This window comes from Chiloscyllium punctatum, chromosome 5 (genome assembly GCF_047496795.1).
Source record: "Chiloscyllium punctatum isolate Juve2018m chromosome 5, sChiPun1.3, whole genome shotgun sequence".
NCBI classification, from domain to species: Eukaryota; Metazoa; Chordata; class Chondrichthyes; order Orectolobiformes; family Hemiscylliidae; genus Chiloscyllium; species Chiloscyllium punctatum.
The window spans coordinates 66,036,651-66,061,674 of NC_092743.1; the positions used below are offsets into that span (position 1 = coordinate 66,036,651).

At 41.5% G+C, this 25,024-nt stretch overlaps 1 protein-coding gene across 4 annotated transcripts in view; it reads right to left on the reverse strand.

The window, feature by feature from the left end:
- prkdc (protein kinase, DNA-activated, catalytic subunit) overlaps positions 1-25,024 on the reverse strand; it is a 255,219-nt gene that overhangs the window by 100,527 nt on the left and 129,668 nt on the right. For 2 of the 4 annotated variants that reach the window (XM_072570496.1, XM_072570494.1), the window contains exons 46-51: positions 23,539-23,687; positions 19,445-19,585; positions 15,838-15,957; positions 14,770-14,913; positions 12,228-12,379; positions 10,884-11,015 (exon numbers count right to left, since the gene is read on the reverse strand). In XM_072570496.1, the coding sequence (XP_072426597.1) occupies positions 10,884-11,015; positions 12,228-12,379; positions 14,770-14,913; positions 15,838-15,957; positions 19,445-19,585; positions 23,539-23,687 (838 nt within the window). Of the gene's footprint in view, positions 1-10,883; positions 11,016-12,227; positions 12,380-14,763; positions 14,914-15,837; positions 15,958-19,444; positions 19,586-23,538; positions 23,688-25,024 lie in introns of all 4 variants that reach the window. The other 2 variants (XM_072570493.1, XM_072570492.1) reach the window with 1 other exon arrangement.

The following is a 25,024-nucleotide window of genomic DNA, read 5'->3' on the forward strand; positions in this document are numbered from 1 at the left end:
CATCCCTAAATACAGGTGAGGTGCCAGAGGACTGGAGGGTTGCTCATGTTGTCCCCCTCTACAAGAAGGGTAGTAGGAATATTCCGGATAACGACAGACCAGTGAGCCTGACGTAGGTGGTGGGAAAGTTGCTGGAGAAGGTACTGAGGCATAGGATCTATTTATATTTAGAAAAGAATGGGCTTATCAGTGATAGGGAACATGGTTTTGTGCGGGGGTGATCGTGCCTTACCAAATTAATAGAGTTCTTCGAGGAAGTGACCAAGTTGATAGATGAAGGAAGGGCTGTTGATGTCATATACATGGACTTTTGTAAGGTGTTTGATAAGGTTCCCCATGGAAGACTAATGGAGAAAGTGAAGTCATATGGTGTTCTAGCTAGGTGGATAAAGAGCTGACTGAGCAGCAGGAGACACAGAAGTAGTTGAAGGGAGTTTCTCGAAATGGAGAAAGGTGACCAGTGGTGTTCCACAGGGGTCAGTATTGGGGCCACTGTTCTTTGTAATATACATAAATGATCTGGAAGAGGGCACTGTTGGTATGATTAGCAAGTTTGCAGATGACACGAAGATTGGTGAAGTAGCAGAAAGCACAGGGGACTGTTAGAGAATACGGGAGGATATAGATAGACTGGAGAGTTGGACGGAAAAGTGGCAGATGGATTTCAATCCAGACAAATGTGAGGTGATGCATTTAGGCAAGACCAATTCTAGAGCGAATTAGACAATGAATGGAAGAGCCTTGGGAAAAGTTGATGGGCAGAGAGATCTGGAAGTGCAGGTCCATTGTACCCTGAATATTGCTGCACAGGTGGATAGAGTGGTCAAGAAGGCATATCGTATACTTGCCTTCATTGGACGGGGTATTGAGTATAAGAGCTGGCAAGTCATGTTAACATTGTACAAGACATTGGTTCAGCCGCATTTAGAATACGGTGTACAGTTCTGGTCGCCACATTGCCAAAAGGATGTAGACGCTTTGGAGAGGGTGCAGAGAAGGTTTACGAGGATGCTGCCTGGTATGGAAGGTGCTAGCTATGAAGAGAGGTTCAGTAGGATAGGTTTATTTTCATTAGAAAAAAGGAGATGGGGGGGGGGGGGGGGGGGGGGGGTGGGGATGTGATTGAGGTTTACAAAAGCCTGAAGGGTATAGACAGGGTGGATAGAGACAAGCTTTTTCCCAGGGTGAAGGATGCAATAACGAGAGGTCACACTTTCAAGGTGAGAGGTGGAAAGTTTAAGGGGGATACATGCGGCAAGTACTTCACACAGAGGGTGGTGGGCGCTTGGAACACATTGCCAGCAGAGGTAGTAGAGGCAGGCACAGTAGATTCATTTAAGATGTGCCTGGATAAATGCATGAGTAGGTGGGGAGCAGAGGGATACTGATGCTTAGGAATTGACCGACAGGTTTAGACAGTACATTTCGATTGGCTCTGGCTTGGAGGGCCGAAGAGCCTGTTCCTGGGCTGTAAATTTTCTTTGTTCTATCCGACCAGGGGGCCAAACCTAGCTCAATCAGAAGCGAGCAGAACATTCCAGAAACAGCACCAGGCATTCCTTACAATCTGGTGAAGCTGTAACACTGTAGTATTGTCAAAAAAGCAAAATAACCACAAGCAACATGTCATACGCAGGAAAATCAATCTCACAACAAATGGATCAATTTAAAGCTCTGTCCACCCACATCCAATGATCGATAATTTAACAATTAAATGGAGGACGAAGCTCCAGAGATGTCCACATTGTCAATGATGGGGGATGCCTAACACAGCAGTTTTAAATACAAGATGAAGCATTTAAAGCTATCTGAAGCAGCAGAGAGAACTGAATGATTCATCTCAGTCTCTTCTTGAGGTTGTCAAGAAGAGGTGGAGAATTTTCAAAGAATTATAGACAGATTCAGTGAGTCAGCAAAAATTTGGCAGATGGAGTAAAATATGGCAAAAGCGAACTTGTCCATTTTGGCAGGAGGAACAGAAAGGAAATTTACTACTTATGTGGAGAGAGGTTGCAGAACTCAACCGTACAGAGGGATCCAGGTGTCTTGGTACAGGAGACACAAAGTTAGTTTGCAGGCACAGCAAGTGATTAGGAAGGCAAACAGATTGTTGTTGTTTCAAGGGGAATGGCACACAAAAGGCAGAATATTTTACTGCACAATGCCTTGGTGAGATCATATCTGGAGAACTCTGTACAGGTTTGGTCTCTTCATTTGAGACAAAACATGAAGCATTTCAGAAAAGGTCCATTAACTCATTCCTGAGATGAAGGGCTTATATTCTGAAGAAAGGTTAAACTGGTTAGATCTATATCCAGTGGATTTTAGAAGAATGTTGAGCATATAATAATTTCTTGAGGGGCTGGATAAGATGAATACTAGAAAGGTGGGCCCTCTTATGGGGAGACAAAATCTAGAAGTCTCCTTTTTAAAGGGTTCTTGGGTGCAGACAGAAAACTGGAGCTGAGACTACAATTAGATCAGCCATGACGTTATTAAAAGGTACAGAAAGTACAAAGGGCCGAATGACCCACTCCTGCTCCTGAGCCCTATGTTCCTATGAAGGCACATCACTGTCATCTTCTCAAAAGGCAATTATAGAAGGTTAATAAATGCTGTTGCCAGTGATGAAGCCAACTTAACAACTGGAATTGAAATAGCATTTGTCTAATTGGATGACGCTGCATTGGGATAATAATTGAAAACACCAGGAATGAAATGGGGAGCCAAACCTGATGCCCAAACCTTGCCAATCAGGAACAAGGAATTTAAAAGTCTCAGCTTGTGATATACAAATATCTTAACATTCACAACATATCTCGGGAGTTGCAAGAAATTTAAAGACATTCTGAATCATTATATGCATTGAAAGAATTTTGTTTCTGTCAAAGAGAGAGCTAGCCTGATGCATCCCATTCCAACTGGTACTAGACAAAATTTTAAAAAATACCTTACAAAATGTTCTTAACAAAATACAGTGTATGCTGTTTGCAATTTAACAATCTATTTATAGCCTTTCTAAAAAAAAAACTAAATCTTTGTTTGTTAGTAGCTAAATCTTGCAATTTATCACATCGTGCCCATTTCCACTGTGAGGAAGTGGCAGAGTAGCAATGTCATTCGATTAATAAGCCAGAATTCCAGGCTAATAGTGTTCAGGGTTCATTGGTCTGAATCCTACCTTGGCAGCTGGTGAAATACAAACTCAATTTTTAAAACTCTTGAATTAAAAGGAAGCCTATTGGCAACCATGTAACTACTCATTATTGTCAAAACCTATATGGTTCACAAATGTGAACTTTCTTTCAGGGAAGTTAGCAGGAGCAACTGCAGGCCATTCAGCCTTTCAAGCTTACGTAGTCATTCAATAGGATCACAACTCAACATCCAACTGTTCCCACTTTCTCCCCATACCCTTTGGTCCCTTCAGTCCTAAGAATTATATCTCATTCGTTAAATCGTCCAATGTTTTGGCCTTAACTGCTTTCTACAGCAAAGAATTCCACAGGTTCAACACTCTCGGGAAAAGAAATTTCTCTTGTAAAAGCCTATCACGTATGCGGAGACTGTGACCCCTGGGGTCATCAGGAACATCCTTTCTGCATTTACTTTGTCGAGCCCCGTTGGCACTTTATAGGTTACTAAAAGATTCTCTCTCAATCTTCTAAATTCCAGTGAATATAGCCCTAACTGATCCAGTCTCTCATCATACATTAATCCTGTCATCCCAGGAATCAGGAATGTCCTTTCTCACAGAAGGACCAAACTGTACTTGATGTTGTACAAATTATCTCACTATGAAGGCCTACATACCATTATCTGTCTTCATTGCATGCCACCTTCTGCATGCTGACTTTCAGTGACTGGTTTCAGGTCTTGTTGCATCTTCCCCCTTTCCCAGTCTATAGTCATTGAGATAATAATCCACCATCCTTCATATTTATGCACAAGATACTTCATCTGCCAAGTGCTGCCAACTCACTCAACTGGTCCTATTGACAATGAAGCATCGTTGTCCTCACAGCTCACCTTCCTACCCAACTTTGCATTTCTACAAACCTGGAGACATTGTATTTAGTCCCTCATCTAAGTCATTCCTATATACTGTGAATAGCCTGACTCTAAGTACTGATCTCTGTGGTAACCCACTAGTCAGTGCTGCCACTCAGAAAAGACAAATTTATTCCTGTTTGCCAACCAGTTCTCAATCCATGTCAGTTCAATACCCCTAATCCAATGCACTTGAATTTTGCATGCTAATCTACCATGTAACACCTTGTCAAAAGTCTTCTGAAAGTCCAATTAAACCAAATCCATTGGCTCCTCCTTATCAACCCTACTAATTACATCCTCAAAAATTCCAGTAGATTTATCAAGCATAATTTCTCTTTCATAAATTCATGCTAACACTGTCTACTCCTGTCACTGTTTTCCAAGTGCTCTGTTATTAATTCTTTTAAATTGGACTCTAGTGTTCTCCCCACTATTGACATCAGGCGAAGTGGTCAATAATTCTGTTTTTTCTCTCTACCTCTCTTTTTAGTTAAAAGTCACACAACACCAGGTTATAGTCCAACAGGTTTGTTTGGAAGTACAAGCTTTCGGTGTGCTGCTCCTTCATCAAGGGACTTCCTCTCGCCTTCAAGAGTCATGAGGTGATGTTGCAGCTGTATGGGACCTTGGTAAGGCCACATTTGGAGTACTGTGTGCAGTTCTGGTCGCCTCATTTTAGGAAAGATGTGGAAGCTTTGGAGAGGGTGCAGAGGAGATTTACCAGGATGTTGCCTGGAATGGTGAATAGGTCGTACGAGGATAGGTTGAGAGTGCTAGGTCTTTTCTCATTGGAACAGCGAAGGATGAGGGGTGACTTGATAGAGGTTTATAAGATGATCAGGGGAATAGATAGAGTAGACAGTCAAAGACTTTTTCCCGGGTACAACAGAGTGTGACAATGGGACATAAATTTAAGGTGAAGGGTGGAAGGTATAGGGGGGATTTCAGGGGTAGGTTCTTTACCCAGAGAGTGGTGGGGGCATGGAATGCGCTGCCTGTGGGAGTGGCAGAGTCAGGATCATTGGTGACCTTTAAGCAGCAATTGGATAGGTACATGGATAAGTGCTTAAGCTAGGACAAATGTTCGGCACAACATTGTGGGCCGAAGGGACTATTCTGTGCTGTATTGTTCTATGTTCATTAATCTTACGCTCTTTACAGACTTACAGAGACTTTTATAATCAGTTTTCAACTAAATCTTGTACTCTATCCCCTCCCTCTTAATCAGTCCCTTTCTCCTCTTCATTGCAAACTAGACTGCTCCCAATCCTCAGGCTTGCTGCTGTTTTTGGCCAATTTGTACACGCCTTCCTTGGATCTAATACAATCTATAATTTCCCTCATTAGCCAAGGTCGGGCCACCCTTCCCATTTTACTTTTGTGCCAGACAGGAATGAACAACTGTTGCAGATCCTTTATGCTTTCCTTAAATATCTGCCATTGCCTATCCACTGTTATCCATTCATGTAATGTTCTCTAATTTAACCTAGGGGAGAAAATGAGGACTGCAGATGCTGGAGATCAGAGCAGAAAATGTGTTGCTGGAAAAGCGCAGCACATCAGGCAGCACCCAAGGAACAGGAAAATCGACATTTCGGGCATCAGCCCTTCTTCAGGAATGAGGAAAGTGTGTCCAGCAGGCTAAGATAAAAGGTAGGGAGGAGGGACTTGGGGGAGGGGCGTTGGGAATGTGATAGGTGGAGGGAGGTCAAGGTGAGGGTGATAGGCTGGAGTGGGGTGGGGGCGGAGACGTCAGGAAGAAGATTGCAGGTTAGGAAGGTGGTGCTGAGTTCGAGGGATTTGACTGAGACAAGGTGGGGGAGGGGAAATGAGGAAACTGGAGAAATCTGAGTTCATCCCTTGTGGTTGGAGGGTTCCTAGGCGGAAGATGAGGCGCTCTTCCTCCAACCGTCGTGTTGCCATGGTCTGGCGATCGAGGAGTCCAAGGACCTGCATGTCCTTGGTGGAGTGAGAGGGGGAGTTGAAGTGTTGGGCTACGGGGTGGTTGGGTTGGTTGGTCCGGAGCAGGATGGTCTGTTCTCTAGCAGATTTCTCAACATACTGATATCCAGAAAACTATCTTGTAAATACTTCTAACGTTCTTCCTCTAGGGTATTGTCACTGATTTGATTTGTCCAATCTATATGCAGATTAAAGTTGCCCACAATTACATTGGTACTTTTATTGCTTGAATCTGTGATTTTCTATCTAATGCCTTCACCAACATTACCACCACAGTTCAGTGATGTATAGAAAACCCTATTGTTTGCTGCCCCTTGGTATCTCTAAGCTTTACCTATACAGATTCTACTTCACCACAGCCTATATCATTCTTCACAATTGCATTCATTTTCTTGTTAACCATCAATGCTTCCTCACCTCCTCTTCCTTTTTGCTTCTTCTTCCTAAAAACTGAATACCGCTGGATATTCAGTTCCACTCCCTGCATGTAGACTATTAGCTTGCATAGTGACCTTCTCTCTGTATGTGCTAAACATGATTTCCCTCTGCCATCTTTAAGTAGTCTTTCTTACTCGTGACTCCTGTTGTGGACCAGGACCGACCCCCTCAAAACATTTCAAGACTGTAGCCCATAACCTAACATTGCTCGTTTTTTAAGAAGGTGTAACATGGATATTCCAGAAGGGATCCAGTTGGTCAAACCATGTTATTTTAAACAAAACAGAATTTATTTACAAGATTACCAAATGAAACTCAAACAAAAAAGAACAGAATACCAAATAACATAATCTATCCAAAAATCCAACAGATCATCCCAACTTCATGATGCTGTTCCAAATACTTGCAACAATCCCCCTAAACACCCTTTGACACAAAAAGTAAAATCAAACACAGGATCTTATAGGAGAGATGTCAGAGAGAGGAGGATCAGCATGGACCTGCTTTTTTGGTTCCAGTAGCTTTTACAACTGCCTGACTGCTTTCAGTGAATAACCAGACAAACCAAACCAGAGAAAAGCTGAGGAGAAAGTGAGGACTGCAGGTGTTAGAGATCAGAGATGACAGTGTGGTGCTGGAAAAGTGTAGCAGGTCAGGCAGCGTCCGAACAGCAGGTGAATCAACATTTCAGATATAAGCCCTTCATCTGGAATGAGGCTGGTGGGCCAGAGATAAATGGGAGGGGGGGTGGGGTTGGGGGAAAGGTAGCTGAGAATGAGATAGGTAGATGAAGACGGGGGAGAAGGTTCCAGTTTGAAGAGGAAGGCGGAACGGATTGATGGCAAAGGTGAAGTCAAGAGGGCAGTGTCAAGGTGAAGGCTTGGGACTGGGATAATGTGGGTGAGGGGAAATGAGAAAGTTGGTGAAATCAACATTGATTCTGTGGTTGCAGGGTCCCAAGGCAGAATATGAGGCATTCTTCCTCCAGGCGTCAGGTGGTAAGGGTTTGGCGATGAGGGAGGCTCAGGACCTGCATGTGCTCGGCAGGCTGGCAGGGGAGTTGACTTATTCAGCTGCGGGGCGGTGGGGTTGGTGCAGGTCATAAAGTCAGAGATATACAGCATGGAAACAGACCCTTCGGTCCAACCCATCCATGCCGACCAGATATCTCAACCCAATCTAGTCCCACCTGCCAGCACCCGGCCCATATCCCTCCAAACCCTTCCTATTCATATACCCATCCAAATGCCTCTTAAATGTTGCAATTGTACCAGCCTCCACCACATCCTCTGGCAGCTCATTCCATACACATACCACCCTCTACGCGAAAACGTTGCCCCTTAGGTCTCTTTTATATCTTTCCCCTCTCACCCTAAACCTATGCCCTCTAGTTCTGGACTCTCCCAATCCCTGGGAAAAGTCTTTGTCTATTTATCCCACCCATGATCCTCATAATTTTGTAAACTTCTATAAGGTCACCCATCAGCCTCCGACGCTCCAGGGAAAACAGCCCCAGCCTGCTCAGCCTCTCCCTGTAGCTCAGATCCTCCAACCCTAGCAACATCCTTGTAAATCTTTTCTGAACCCTTTCAAGTTTCACAACATCTTTCCGCTAGAATTGCACGCAATATTCCAACAGTGGCCTAACCAATGTCCTGTACATGACCTCCCAACTCTGTACTCAATACGCTGACCAATAAAGGAAAGCATACCAAGCACCTTCTTCACTATCCTATCTACCTGCAACTTCATTTTCAAGGAGCTATGAACCTGCACTCCAAGGTCTCTTTGTTCAGCAACACTCCCTTACCATTAAGTGTATAAGCCCTGCTAAGATTTGCTTTCCCAAAATGCAACACCTCGCATTTATCTGAATTAAACTCCTTCTGCCACTTCTCAGCCCACTGGCCCATCTGGTCCAGATCCTGTTGTAATCTGAGGTAACCCTCTTCGCTGTCCACTACACCTCCAATTTTGGTGTCACCTGCAAACTTACTCACTGTACCTCTAATGCTCGCATCCAAATCATTTATGTAAATGACAAAAAGTAGAGGGCCCAGCATCGATTTTTGTGGCACTCCACTGGTCACAGTCTGAAAAACAATCCTCCACCACCACCCTCTATGTTCTACCTTTGAGCCAGTTCTGTATCCAAATGGCTAGTTCTCCCTGTATTCCATGAGATCTAACCTCGCTAACCAGTCTCCCATGGGGAACCTTGTCGAATGCCTTACTGGAGTCCATATAGATCACTTCTACTGCTCCGCCCTCATCAATCCTCTTTGTTACTTCTTCAAAAAACTCAATCAAGTTTGTGAGACATGATTTCCCATGCACAAAGCCATGTTGACTATCCCAAATCAGTCCTTGCCTTTCCAAAAACATGTACATCCTGTCCCTCAGGATTCCCTCCAACAACTTGCCCACCACCAAGGTCAGGCTCTCCGGTCTATAGTTCCCTGGCTTGTCCTTACCACCCTTCTTAAACAGTGGCACCACGTTTGCCAACCTCCGGTCTTCCAGCACCTCACCTCTTACTATTGATGATACAAATATCTCAGCAAGAGGCCCAGTAATCACTTCTCTAGCTTCCCACAGAGTTCTAGGGTTCACCTGATCAGGTCCTGGGGATTTATCCACTTTTAACCATTTCAAGAAATCCAGCACTTCCTCCTCTGTAATTGGGACATTTTGCAAGATGTCACCATCTATTTCCCCACAGTCTATATCTTCCATATCCTTTTCCACAGTAAATACTGATGCAAAATATTCAATTAGTAATCTCCCCCATTTTCTGTGGCTCCACACAAAGGGAACCTTACTGAGCTTTGAGGGGCCCTATTCTCTCCCTAGTTACCCTTTTGTCCTTAATATATTTGTAAAAACACTTTGGATTCTCCTTAATTCTACTTGCCAAAGCTATCTCATGTCCCCTTTTTGCCCTCCTGATTTCCCTCTTAAGTATACTCCTACTTTCTTTATACTCTTTACAGGATTCACTCGATCTATCCTGTCTATACCTGACATATGCTTCCTTCTTTTTCTTAACCAAACCCTCAATTTCTTTAGTCATCCAGCATTCCCGATACCTACCAGCCTTCCCTTTCACCCTGACAGGAATATACTTTCTCTGGATTCTTGTTATCTCATTTCAGAAGGCTTCCCACAGGTGTCCCAGTGATGTTCTCTGAAAGGATCTGCAAGTTGGTGTCCTGTCTCCCAATGTAGAGCAGACCACATCAGGTGCAACAGATACACAGTAGATGACATTGGTGGAGGTGCAGTAAATCTCTGTCGGATGTGGAAGGATCCTTTGGGGCCTTGGATGGAGGTGTGGGCGCAGGTTTTGCACTTCCTGCGGTGGCAAGGGAAGGTGCCGGGTGTGAGGTGTGAGCTGTTAGGGGACATGGATCTGACGAGGGAGTCACGAAGGGAATGGTCTCTCCAGAATGCTGATCGGGGTGGGGAGGGAAACATATTTCTGGTGGTGGGGTCCGTTTGTAGGTGGCGGAAGTGGCAGAGGATGATATGATGTAAGAGAAAAGCTGAGCTGGGAGAACTAGCTACTCCCTTTTTACTGTAGCTGTTTTTAAACTTGAAAGGCTTTTGTCTGAGGCAGTATCAGTTAGCAATAATCAAATTAGCCCTAAAATCCTTCAAATTTAGACTTCTCGGAGGTAGCTCTCTGAAAAACAAAGCCAAGGACATCATAACCTTGTTAAAGGAGCAGCATCATCACATTCCTGACCCACAGGTGACCTCTCCAGCCAATTATGGATGGGCAACAAATATCAGTCTGGCCAGCATTGCCTATATCCCTTGAACAACACTAAAAAAAACTATTAAGAGAAATTTCTGGATGCACAGATCTGAATACTATTTAACTATATGGATTTTAATCATTAATCCTTCTCATTTATCCTTTAGCATCAGGGTGTAGCATCAGAATCAGCTGCATGTCCTCCAGTCTCATGGGTGTTTGACTTATTAATTGAATGGCCCACAGGATTATAGGTGTTCAGACCAGACAACTTCGTAACGTCATACTAACAAATGGTGCTAGGAGACTGAGATTTTGACATATCAAATCAATGTAGATTCCGTATACACACATTTACAATGTGTGCTGAAGGCAACATAAAATATAATTTCATTATTAAACAAAGTTTTATTCTAAAAGCCAAGCACCGCAGATGCTGGAAATCTGAAATAGAAACAGGAAATGCTATTAAACTCAGCAGGTCAGGCAGCATCTGTGGAGAAAAAAGTAGTGTTAACATTTCAAGCCCAAAACGACCCTTCCTTATAATGTTCTACTTTGACGACAATTTTAGGTCTGTTAAAAGCATTTTAGGAAGTTTAAATAGATTTACAGTTTCAGAATCATTAAATTTTTGTAGCTAATATTAGTAACTATTTTTTAACCTTACCTTTCACTGTCAATTTCACATTTGCAATCATATGGAGGTAAGTTATTGGCAAGAACAATCCCAAGCAACTGGATGCCCACAGAGTTGTCTTTGGTATTCGGATCCCTTCCAGCAAACCGATCAAAGATCAGGCTACACAATTTGTCATAAAATTTTCAAAAGTTAGATAAAGCATGCAGCAAAGATCTTTTACAGACAAACACAATGCTCCAAAACTGTAATTTCTTTAAAGTAACTTTGCCTCATTTTCCTGCTTTCTATCCTGTTAGCTATTACAACTTTTATAGCTCATGCATAGAAAGATGGTGCGAGAAATAGAAAATTTTATTTGTGAAGAAAGATTTGCAAAGTTGGGATCGTTTTCTTTGATATGGAGGAGGCTAAGGGGACATTTAACTGAGGTTTACATGGGTTGAGATAACTGCTTTTGGGGAGGGGAGGGAGGAAATACTTTTAAACTTGCTTGTAGTAACATTAATTGAGGAAAATAGATGGAAAGGTCATTTAAAAAAGAATCTTGTAGAGGTGCCTGAAATGTTGCATCCTTGAGGACTTCACCCCAAGAGGTGGAAACTGGTCTTAGGTTGAACAGCTCCTGCTTCAGCTGGAATGGATATAATGCACACCACAGCTTCCCTGTTTCTTCCTTATACAGAGGAACCTTGATAATCCGGCATTCGATTATCCGAATTTCGGATTATTCAGCAAGATCGCAAGATTCGGGTGCTTGGCTAAACTGTGTTATCCGGCATTCGATTATTCAAACTTCCAATTATCCAACAAAATACTCCCCGCCCGTGTTGTTTGGATGATCGAGGTTGCTTTGTACATGGGAGGCTAATGCTAGCAGTAAACCATGACTATCACTCAACATAGAAGGTCATGTTTTCAATTGTCAGGTGAAATACTTGACAATAAAATCAATGTTGATATGATGCAGCATTGAGGAAATGCAGCACTGCTTCAGGTGCCTTCTTGCAGATGAAATATCAAACCACAACTGTTTTCTCAGGTACACAATAAAGACTATTTGGTCATTTTCAAATTACTGTTATGAGGCCTTACTGTAATTATTAATTTTTCTACAGTAAAATAGTAATTACACATTAAAATCCCTTCACTGACTATAAAGTCATTGAGAATTGAGGTTGTAAAAGGCTCTTTACAAATGTTAATTTTTTTTTAAATTGGTGGCTCAAAAATAAATCGTTTTCTGGCTGAAACTCCACTCTCCAAAATTTTCTACATCTAATTTATTACAGCCTGACCACTGAGAAATATTGCACCACTGTATTCATACATGTAAAAGTCCTGCTAATGGTTAGTCAAATGCAAAACCCATACCTGTAAGGGATGGATAGACAATCCTTCCAGCATTCAACTACTGTTTTAATGATTTCCAGATTGTGTCTGAATACCACCCTTTTCTCGTGAAAACAATTCTTCATCAAAAACTCCAGAAGGCGATTTGCAAGGATCTCATTCTTCAAGTCTCCCTAATAACAGTATTTAAGAATTGACACTTCTTAATTTCAGGCTGCAATCTTATCATCAGTGCATACAGCATCAGAGGCCATTTGATCTGCATTGTCCTTGTGCTGACTCTGTAAAAACTTTCAACATTTCCCACTCCCTTTCCCACGGCCATGCATTTCTTTCTTTTCATATACAATTCTTTTTCCCCAAGTTACTACTGAATTTATTTTTAGATTAGATTCCCTACAATATGGAAACAGGCCCTTCAGCCCAACAAATCCACACCAACCCTCCAAAGAGTAACCCACCCAGACCCATTCCCCTACCCTATATTTACCCCTGACGAATGCACCTAACACCATTGGGAATTTAGCATGGCCAATTCATCTAACCTGTACATCTTTGGTCTGTGGGAGGAAACTGGAGCACCCAGAGGAAACTCACACAGACACTGGGAGAATATACAAACTCCACACAGACAATCACCCAAGGCTGGAATTGAACCCGGGTCCCTGGCACTGTGAGGCAGCAGTGCTTACCACCAAGCCACCGTGCCACCCATTTCCAGCACCCTGAGGCAGCGCATTCCAGATCAGAACTTGCTTCATAAAATAACTGCTCATCTGGTTATTTTGCCAATTACCATGAATATTTTTTATCTGGTTACTTATCCTTCCACTTGTGGAAGTAGTTTTTCCTTGTTTTGTCAATCAAAAGCATGTAGATGTAGCAGGCGGTTAAGAAGGCAAATGGCATGTTGGGCTTCATTGTGAGAGGTTTTGAGTACAGGAGCAGTTATACAGGGCCTTAGTGAGGTGCAGGTTTGGTCTCCTTTTCTGAGGAAGGATGCTCTTGCTCTCTAAGGAGTACAGCGACGGTTTACCAGGCTGATTCCAGGAATGATGAGACTGACGTATGAGGAGCGATTGACTAGGTTAGGAGTGTTTATACTGGAGTTCAGATAAAGAAGGGGGACCTCCCAGAGACTTGTACAATTCAAATCAGAACTAGATAGGGTAGATGCAGGGAGGTTGTTCTCGACAGAGGGTGTGTCCAGAACCAAGGGTTACAGTTTGAGGATTCAGGATGGGCCATCTAGGACGGAGATGAGGAGACATTTTCTTGACCCAAAATGTGGTCAGCCTTTGGAATTCATTGCCACAGGAAGTAGTTGATACCAAAACACTGAATGTACTCAAGAGGCAGCCAGATATAGCACTTGGGGCAAATGGGATCAAAGGTCATGGAGAGAAAGCAGGATTAGGGTATTGAGTTGGACGATCAGCCATGATTGTGATGAATACTTGAAAGGGTTCAGAAAAGCTTTACAAGGATGCTGCCAGGGTTGGAGGACTTGAGCTACAGGGAGAGGCTGACTAGGCTAGGGCTGTTTTCCCTGGAGCATCAGAGGCTAAGGGGTGACCTTATAGAGATTTATAAAATCATGAGGGTCATAGGTAGGATCAATAGACAAGATCTTTTCCCTGGGGTGGGGGAGTCCAGAACTAGAGGGCATAGGTTTGGGGTGAGAGGGCAAAGATATAAAAGAGACCTAAGGGACAACTTTTTCATGCAGAGGGTGGTCTGTGTATGGAATGAGCTGTCAGAGGAAGTGGTGGAGGATAGTACAATTACAGTATTTAAAAGGCATCTGTATGGGTATATGAATAGGAAGGGTTTGGAAGAATCACGGCCAATTGCTGGCAAACGGAACTAGATCAGGGTAGGATATTTGGTCGGCATGGACGAGTTGGACCGAAGGGTCTGTTTCCATGCTGTACATCTCTATTACTCTATGAATGACTAAGCAGACTTGAAGGGCTAAATGGCCTCCTCCAGCTCCTATCTTCTAAGTTGTATATGTCTATGTATGTAAAACCCTTCATAATTTTGAATTCCTTTATTAAACTTCTCTTTAAATGCCTCCGCTCTAAGTAAGTGAAGTCCAGTTGCTCCATGTAAATGAACTCTGGGACACTACCTTCCTGAAATTACAGATGCGATTATTGTGCATCTACTATGCCACAAAGGAAGAGAATAGGAACAGGGATATGGATAAATATAGTCACAAACAGGTCCTGCTTTAAAAACCGAATGAGTTTGATGGATTTGGTCAGATTTGTACAGATTGCGAACGCTGACATACTTCAACGTTAATAATCAAATCGCAGCAAACGATGAGTTAGTTTGGCCAATCAAATGTTAAACACAGTGCGAGTGTTAGTTCTTTACTGTGGTGATCAATTCTATTCCTATGTCCTTGCTCTTTTTTTTGTATCCTTTCCAAATGTAGCTCAGAACTTAATACAAGAAATTGTAACTTAGGATTTTTGAAATCAATGACATGGAAACCAAAATATCTCTTTCTTGACATAAACATAATGAGACAGATCCAAAGGCTAACCTGTACCTTTGGAGTGGCCACACTTATCCAAGATAGAACTGTAACGACAATTTCCACAACCATGTAGTGAATGCCATCACCTCCATTATTGCCTGAAACTACTAGTTGCAGAAGGGGCCCCAACCATTCCTTGGCATATGGTTGGAAAATCTACAAAGAAATATAGTTATTTGCATTCGCTCAAATTCAGATGAACTCTTTCATACCAGAATAATACTTATTGAAACTCGGCTTGCACATCATAATTATATTTAATGAAATCCTCAACTCTCATTAAAATATCAAGGAAAAGAACATTTTGATAAATATCTCAGACTGCAAGCTCTGTGCTTTGGAAGTACATATGTACATCATATGCGAGCAAAAAGGAAAAAGAAAATGTGGCAACATATGCCTTGAGAGATTAGAATGTTGCTTGCCAGGTATCTTAAGTTGATGGCGCTGTAAGAAAGAACACAATTACAGCAAAGTCTACTTAGCTTCTATTATAAAAATGGACTGAGGAAATCATGATGGTAAAGTTGAAAGTGCAACACATTGATGCATAATTTTAATTATATGGATGACTATTGAGGACCGATGGATATGTATTTTATTTTCCAGAGTTCAGTAGCAGTGTTCCTGTGACAAAATTGAGTTTACATAATATCCACAAATTTGCTAAACACAACATTAGAATGCAGAATTCTACAACTGACCTGTGGAAAATAAGCCAAGAAACAATTACTGTTCAGTGACAATGATCTGCAGACCAAGTTTTTGAGATTAAGTATTATAATGCAAGAGTTATCCCTATGATTTATTGGTCTTGACTGTTAATCACATGCTCTGTATGAATGTCAAACAGTGCCTTGCTGAAGGCAGGAGAAACAAAGTGCCGAAGAGAAGTCAACCTGACATATATTTGACTAACTGACTGCAGGTTGGTCAAGGGTACAGGAAAAGTCTGGAGTTAGCTTGTCCAGCCAACTTGATAAACAGACCAAGTAAATCTCAAAACAGTGAATCAAAGAATTTCATATTAAAACAAATACATAAATAAACACAAGTTAAAAGAGCTAATAAACTTAGGACCTCTTCAGTGTTAACAATAAGCTTTGCAACGAAGAGTCGGATATTTAACGGTGTTGCAGAATTTCCTAACTTTCCATGCAGAAATTTCATCCATGGTGGAAGTTCATGTGGGGTTTTCCCCTGCAATAGAAAGATTACAAGAAAATAACTTGAATGTTAAATCCAAGAATACAAGTTTTCAATTTTTTGCCATAGCAACAAAATTATAAAGTAATAATTAAATTATTCATCCCTATGTTAGTTTGGCTTAGTTGGTATCTCCCTTGTCTCAGTCAGAGGTTGCGAATTTTGTGAAAACCTCAGCAGAAAAGCTAGGTTGGGGTAGACATGTTTCAGAGATTCTGAAATTTGTTTTCAGGATGCGGGCATGACTGGCTAGCATTTATTGTCCATGTTTAGTTTCCTAGAGGGTAGTTTAGAGCTAACCATGTTGCTGTAATCTGAAGTCACATGTAAACTCAACCTGGTAAGGACAGCAGAATTCCTTCCTGAAGGACATTAGTTTTTATGACAATCATAAGACCAAGAAGTAGTAGGCCACACACCCCACTGAGTCTGCTTTGCTATTAATGAGAACATGACTGATTTAATAATCCTTAATTCCACTTTCCTGCCTTTGCCCCATAACCTTTGATTCCCATACTGATTATAAATCTGTGTATCTCAGCCTTGAATATATTTTATGACTCCTCTACAGCCTCTAAGGTAATAAAGTCCAGAAATTTGCTATCCTCAGAGAAGAAATTCCTCCTTAGCTCCAACTTAAATATGTGAACCATTGTTCTGAGATTATGCCTTCTGGTCCTCGACTCTCCTGAGGGGAAAGCACTGTTCCACATCTATCCTGTCAGGCCCCCTAAGAATCTTCTCGTTTCAATGAGATCACATCTCATTCTTCTAAATATCAATCCAGCCCAACCTACTCAGCCTCTCGTCATAATTGAATTGAATTGAGTTTAATTTATTGTCACGTGCACTGAGGCACAGTGAAAGGCTTTGTCTTGCGAGCAATGTGGGCAAATCACAGAGTTAAGTAGCACAGATAAGTAAATAATAAGTCAACAGTGGCAAACACAAAAACACAGGTTTAGGTGAATGTTAAGAGTTTGAGAGTCCATTCAGTATTCTAACAACAGTAAGGTATAAACTGTTTCAAAACCAGCTGGTGCGTGTGTTCAGGTTTCTGTACCTTCTCCCCGATGGTAGAGGTTGTAGAAAAGCATTGCCAGGGTGGGATGGATCTTTGAGAATGCTGACGGCCTTTCCTTAACAGCGGGCCTGGTGGATGGATTCTATAGATGGGAGGTTGGCCTTTGTGATTGTCCGGGCTAAGTTCACCACTCTCTGTAACCACCTCCAATCTTGAATGGTACAGTTGCCATACCAGGTAGTGATACATCTAGACAGAATGTTCTTGAAGGCGCACCTACAAAAGTTGGCAAGGGTATTCATTGTTATGCCAAATTCTCTCAGCTGCCTGAGGAAGGAGAGACATCGTTGGGCCTTTGTAACCAGCGCGTCCACAAAGAGTCCATGAAAGCTTGTTGTGGATGACCACTCCCAGGAGCTTGACACTCTCCACTCATTCCACCTCTGTGCTGTTAATGTGTAGGGGGCATTACTAACATCCCGCCGAAAGTCAATAATGAGTTCCTTGGTTTTGCCGGCATTGAGAGCTATTTTGTTCTCAGTGCACCATTTTTCCAGGTCTTCCACCTCACGTCTGTAGTCTGTTTTGTTACCATCTGAGATTCGACCAACTATGGTGGTGTCATCAGTGAACTCGTAAATGGAATTAGTCTACTATTTGATGACACAGTCATGGGTATACTGTGAGTACAATAGGGGGCTGAGTTTGCACCCGTGGGGGGTTCCAGTGTTGACTGCTAGTGAGGATGAAATATTGTCCCCAGTCTCCACTGATTGTGGGTGTGGGTCAGGAAACTGAGAATCTAGTTGCAGAGAGTGGGGCTCAGTCAGAGATCACTAAGTTTAATAGTCAGTCTCGAGGAGATAATAGTGTTGAAGGCTGAACTGCAGTCAATGAGTAGGATTCTTACGTAGCTTTTGCCTGAAAACCAGGGAAGAAACACTGTATTGTGATCAGAGCTCCCAAAATGAGGGCTGAGGATGGAGCGGTAGGCATCTTTCACAGTGGTGTACCAGTGGTCTAAAATGTTCGGGCCCCTGGTGGGGCGGTAATGTTCTGGTGATACTTGGGCAACACCTTCCTTAGATTGGCTTGATTGAAGTCGCCAGTTACAATAAACAGGGTCTCGGGGTGTTCCGTCTCCAGGGTGTCCGTGGTGGAATATAGCACATTCAGAGCTTCCTCAACCTTTACTTGCTTGTAATTAATAGCCCTGCTAAATAATAGTGTTCAGATGTGTGGCATTAGCTTTTTGTTAATTTAAATTTCACCAGTCGCCATGCTCCTAGAATACTTACTAGGGTCTGGATTCCTAGTCCAGTGACATCACCACAAATACTACCACCTCCTCTGATGAAGGGACATTACTTATGTTGTTTCTCTCCCACTTTGTTTTTATATTTGATTTCCAGCACTCAAAGCATTTTGCCTTTGTATTAACTGGTCATTATCTCAGTTGCTGTGCGTAGGACCTTATTGAATACAAACTGGCTGCTGATATTTGTCAACTTTGAATACACTTCAAACTTAATTAATTGGCAGTGAGATGCTTTAAGGAAGACTTGTGGCCTTGGAATGTGAATTATTCTCTTTTACTTTATTTAGGTAAACAGATTTGATTTTTTAACAATTCTTGGATCAATAAACAAGGTGAAATTTGATTCACATTGCACTGTTTCAAGCAGCACAAGGCAGACTGTTTCCACTTCCTGCAAGTAGACAGTAGTTCCACTACCTATGAAAGCTTCATGAAATGAACAAATGAGGAATATGGCACAAAGTGCCTCAGAGCAATTGGGACCAAGGTTCAATTCCAGCCTTGGATGATGCATATGGAATTTGCACGTTCTCCCTGTGCTGGCGTGGATTTTTACAGGTGGTTTCTTCCCACAGTCAAAAGATTTGCAGGTTAGCACTGCTGCTTCACAGCACCAGGATCCCAGGTTCGATTCCAGCCTTGGGTGACTACCTGTGTGGATTTGCACATTCGTCCTGTGTCTGCATGGGTTTCCTCTGGGTACTCCAGTTTCCTCCCACAGTTCAAAGATGTGCAGGTCAGGTGAATTGGCCATGCTAAATTGCCCATAGTGTTAGGTGCATTAGTCAAAAAGAAATAGGTCTGGGTGGGTTACTCTTCGGAGGGTCAGTGTGGACTGGTTGGGCCGAAGGGCCTGTTTCTAATCTTACATTCCCTTTTAGTGTACAGGGTATGCAGGCTAGGTGGATCAGCCAGGGGCTAGAGAGATAGGATAGGGATGGGGTCTGAATGGGATGCTCTTTGGACAGACCGTGCAAATGTGATGGGACATCTGTTTGCACTGTAGGAATTCTATGATTCTAAATTACTCCCTTGCAACATTTTAGCAGCCTGTATGAGATTGAATACTTTTTCCCTATTGTATGTGTGTGCCATATATAACAGTAAATGTAATAGCTGTTTTCCAACTGTTTCCTCACCTCCTCAACTTTAGGTGTAATGTTAGTCTTCTGCATGTGTTTGATTAAAGCAGTCATGGTTGCCATACATTCATGTTGGTTCATCTCATCCATCTCGAGTTCCACAATGTCATTCAGCATGATATTTGATTCTGTCCATTCCTGCAGGAATAGAGAAGTACTTTGTGAGGCATTAAACATTCCAAATTGTTGTTATTTTAATACCACCATAATTAAAACCACTTTTCCAAAAATGCATGAAATTGAATCAAAAGGGAGGCATGAATGAAAATTCACCTTTTCAACTTCTAACTTGCCATGAAACAATAGATTGCATTCAAACAGTTCTTGTCATATGATGATTTAAGTTTGATGTGATTCAGCTCTAGAACATTGGAAACAACCATTTGAAGATTAATTGTGGGGCTGGTGCCGTGCAACTGTAAAGCCACCACCCCTAGATTGAGAAGCCTGGGTTCAAGTCCCACCTGCTTCAGAGGTGTGTAATGACATCTCTGAACAGGCCGATTAGAAAAATAGGTTAAATGAGGGAAAAAAAAGGTAAATTGTTCGCAGGTCAATGACAAGCATTCATGGACGACAGTGAAGGTTGAAAGTAAGCATATTCCATTAAAGAAAAAGGGTAGCTCTAACAAATATAGAATTCCTCAGATGTCAAAGAAGTTAGAGTGTTTAAGATAAAATTAAATCTTACAATATGGCTCAAAACTCCAGAAACTCAGGATTATAAGAAGTAGAGATGAAATGAAATGCAAAAGGATATTAAGAAAGTGAAGAGACAGCATGAAAAAATGTAAATAAAGTCAAGGAAAATTGGAAGATTTTTTTATAAATAGTAAAATGTGAGAAATGGATAGACTGAGTAATAACAGTAGTCAGGGTAATGTCAGTAGAATGAAATATTCTGAGGGATATTACCCAAATGGTCTACCACACGTCCTGAGACTGCGTTCCCTAGTTCTGGGAACACATCCTCTCCTGCATCTAGTCTGTCCAGTCCTGCTAGAATTTTATAAGTTTCAACCAGATCCCCTCTCATCCTTCTAAACTTTATTGAATACAGGCCCAATCGACTCAATGTTGCCACATAGAACAATTCTGCCATCCCCAATATCAGCCCTATGAATCTCCATCGAGGGTAACTATATCTTTTTCCTTTCCTAAGCACGGAGACCATAACTGCACTCAATACTCCAGGTGTGGTCTCACTAAGGCACTGTAATACTGCATAACAAATCCCTATTTCTGAACTCAAATGCTCTTGCAATGAAGGCCAATTTACCATTGACCTTCCAATCTGCTTGCTGCACTTGTCTGTCAATTTTCATTGACTAGTGTGCAGGAACACCCAGATCCCTTCATACATTCACATTTCCCAATACATCATTTAAATAATACTCATCCTTTCTGTTTTTCACATTGAAGGGTATAACTTCACATTGTTTTGCATCTAACATGTGAATATCCATTCACAACTTGTCGAGATCATCTTGAAATCTCCTCGCATTCTCCTCACAACTCTCAATCCCACACAGTTATGTGACATCACCAAACTTGTTACATTTGTTTCTCCTATCCGGGTCACTTATATCTATTAGGAACATCCAGGGTCCGAAGGACTGATTCTTGTGGTACCCTACTGGTTACTGCCTGCCACTTGGAAAATGTCCCATTTATTCTCACTCTCTTTTTCTGTCTGTCAACTATTTCTCAATCCATGTCAATATATTATTCCTATCCTATGTGCCTAGTGAGGCAAGTGGGACTAATGTAGATAGTAGTGTATATTTTGACAGTACAGAATCAATGGCCTGAAGAGCCTCTTCTGTACTGAATGATTCCATCAATGATTTGGGCTTGAACAGAAGGATTACGATTAAGAAATCTGTAGAAAAAAAATTGTCTGTGTGAAATGAAGTCGATATCTGGACACTGCAGGATGATATCAATGACAAGACAGGTCAATGGAACAGTTATAAATGGAGTTCAAATAAATGACAGGACACTGAAGTGTAGGAGACCAAAGGGCAATGTCCACTGATCTCAAAAAATGACTGGACAGATCAACAACATGGTGGAAAGGCACAGTATACTTAATTTTATCAGCTGAGGCACAGAAAACAGGAGCTGGGAACTGTAATAAATCACAAGCTAGGAATATTGGCAAGCTGTGTGTAGTGCTGGTCAGCACACTGTATTAAAGATGTGATTGCCCTAAAAACCACAGAATGGTTTAGAGGATGTTTTCAAGACTGCAGAATGTTAGTTATGAGAAAGGCTTTAACAGAGTACAATTGTTTTCTTTGGAACACAGGAAACTGAGCCTTAATTGAAGCATATAAAATTATGATGATCAAGATAGAGTGGATAGGATCCTTTTAGTTGAGGGATCCAGAATTAGGGGGCAAGGATTTAGGGTTAGAGTTAGGAGATTAAAGACAACGTTTGAGGGAAACATTTCCATCCAAAGAATGATGGGGAACCTGTAATTCACTGCCTTAAAGTGGTGGAGGAGAAGCTCTGATTATATTTACAAAGCACTTGGATGTGCTACAGACTATGGACAAGAGCCAGAAAGGGAGGCCAGGCTAGATGGTCATTTATGGTCAGCAGGGGTACAATAGGCTGAATGACTATGTTCCAGCTTAAAGATTTCTGTGATTCAGCAAAACAAAAGGCAGTTCTGTCAGCTTTGGTCAGGTCCCTCTTTCTCACTTAACATGGATATAATAGGTAACAATGGAAAAATAAAGAATAGTCTCCTATTAAACAAACAGTCATGGCAGTTGGATTATGTAATTAATCACACGACCATAATAAAAACACATCAACAAATGTTCATCACTAAACAATCTTCACAAACAAAACTAACCCCATGAATTTATTTTGAGGGTTCCTTCAAGCACAGAACTCTTTTTTTCATGTGTGGGACCAGGTTTAGGCAATAATGTTGCACGAATGAATGCAAATTACGCGGCACACACCATGCAACTCAAGTGAAAGGAAATACTTCATACACTGGTTTGTGGGATTACTATAGCACAAATAGATAAAGTCTTCCCATGTCTTGTTAAAAAAATTAATTTCTACTAGAAGGAAATCAAGAGATTGGGTAGAAATACTGTGTTTGCTGTCACCTCAAGGGCACTCTCACTGCCGATGTAGTTGCAGTCTATGACTTGAGCACAGCAAGACTTGTATATTGCCATCATAATCAAACATTATTTCATGTAGTAGTCAAATTCCCCTGAAATAAACTGCAAAATTTTTGATCCAGATCAGCAGTTGGACAGAGTCCTTAAAGCCTCATTCGCTGACTTACGCCCTCAGCAAAGTGGTGAACTGGGCAGTGAAGGAAGCAGTGAGGAATATGGCCAGCAATAAGAAAGGAAAATCAGAACAGGCAGCAGGATGCCGAAGTGAGAGGCACACTACTTCCAGTTCTGGTTGCAGTGCGATCTGTGTGCACAATGAGACTCAACGCACCTACTCTCTGTTTAGGTGCATTGGCTAGAGGCACACCAAGGTAGGAAAGTGAAACTGCAGCAAACAAATGGCAGAGCAGGGTGAAGAGATTTTTATTTTCTTTATGGTGTCATGGGATTTAGGAATTACTGGCAAGATCAGTGCCTATCCCTAACTGTCCTGGAAATTTGTTGATTGCTAAGCCATTTCAGAGCACTGTTAAAGGCTGAATGATATTTGTCATATTGAATGCCAAAATAAGCTTTAGGTGGGACAGGAGGACAAATGGCTTACTCCTCCTGTTGTTTATGATCTTATTGGCCCATCCAATTTATATCACTAATATGAACTTAAACACGTTAGGGCCCATCAGTATGCATGAGAACATGAAGGAGGTGACTGCAGGCAGATTACAGAGATGGCATCCAAGAGGGTGAAAGATAATGATGTTTGAAAATATCACACTGAAAATGAGAGGCTCCTTCAAGTAACTGAAGTAGAATGTAGAAGACTGTGTGGTGTGGAGAAATGAGAACATGATCTGTCCTTATGCAGATCATCTTTACTACATGTTCGGCCAAAACAACTACATTCTTGATAATCACTTCAAACATGAAATAAATAATTACCGTTTTTCTGGTACGAAGTACAGACACTTTGGGATCTTGTGAACTATATGAGAAGCTCTGGACGCCTGTAGAGAAGTCAAACTGACTCATTTCCTCACTGAGGCTACTGTCTACCATGTATGACTGCGAGGACAAATAGTGGGGTTCATCTGGATAAAGAGAAGAGTAACCAACACAGGTAAGATTTAGTCATGTCACAAAACTATGCAAGTTCCATTTTGGCCATGCAGTAGAAAATCTACTTCTCCAACCGGCTGCACTGTTGCTCGCATTTCTCATTTTATCTTTAGTGATGTCTATGAAATTTGTAATGTATTTTTCTTCTCCTCACTAGACAGAAGTCAACTCCTCTCTATTTTGCTTCATGAAGGGAAACAAAACAAGCTGAGCTGCATTTTACATTATGACGACAATCAACACTTTTCCGTTGACTTGTAGGAACTGAGTTAATCGAGACATTGGATAACCCCAGCTTTTCTATTCCCAAAAATTGTAAACTCTGTGTATCTCTTGATACACACTGATTCAATTTAATGCAACATCAAGTTATGCCCTGCATTAAGCTACTTTGTTAGAGAAAAAAAGCAAAAAAGATACACATAAAAGAAACCTTGAAGAATTGATCATGTTGAGATTATTCATATTCAGAGTTCAGAAGAGAGATAGAGTATGTAACAGCTCTCTGCAGATGATTATTCAATGCTGACTGGACATGATAAATGCCCCATCAATTGTGGCATTCTTGGTGTTGTGAGATAGGCTATGGAGCTCTCTATTTACATATTTAAATGTAAATTTACTATTTACATAGAATTAATATAAAAAAGTTAATTTGGTCCAACTGGTCTATATTAGTGTGTATCCTGTGTCCAAGTTTCCTTCCATTACTTGATCGAACTCGATGAATATATTCTTATATTCCCCATTCCCTTATGTGTCTAACTAGTTTCTTCCTAAAAGCAGGGGAGATGGTGGTATAGCAGTAATATCACTGGGCTAATCCAGAAGCCTAGGCTGATAATCTGGGGACATGGTTCAAACTCCACCACAGCAGCTGGAGAACATAAATTTAACCAATTAATCTGGACTAAATAGAAGCAATAATCCTAAAGCCAGTTCAGTAATACCTTTGAGGGAAAGATGCTGACCTTCCTCCAGGGAAGTAAATATGGCGATTTTACTTCGTCTGCCTTGCATGTTATACCTGATTGCTATTAGAAATAGCATGGAAAGTAATTCAGTTCAAGAGTAATTAGGCAAGGAGGAGCTACAGGAGTGGGTAAAAGACAAAATGAGTGTGAATGTTGAGGAGTGACATACGTATAAAGTAAGTGGTAAGTGTAAATATGAAAATTAGTACTGCAACTAGGCCAGCTTTGCTGAGGGAAAAGCCATGCAATCATTGGGGATGGGTTGCCGCAGGACTGAAATTAAAATGGAAGAATATGTTCATAGTCTGGAGTTCTTTAGCTCAATGTTGATTCTT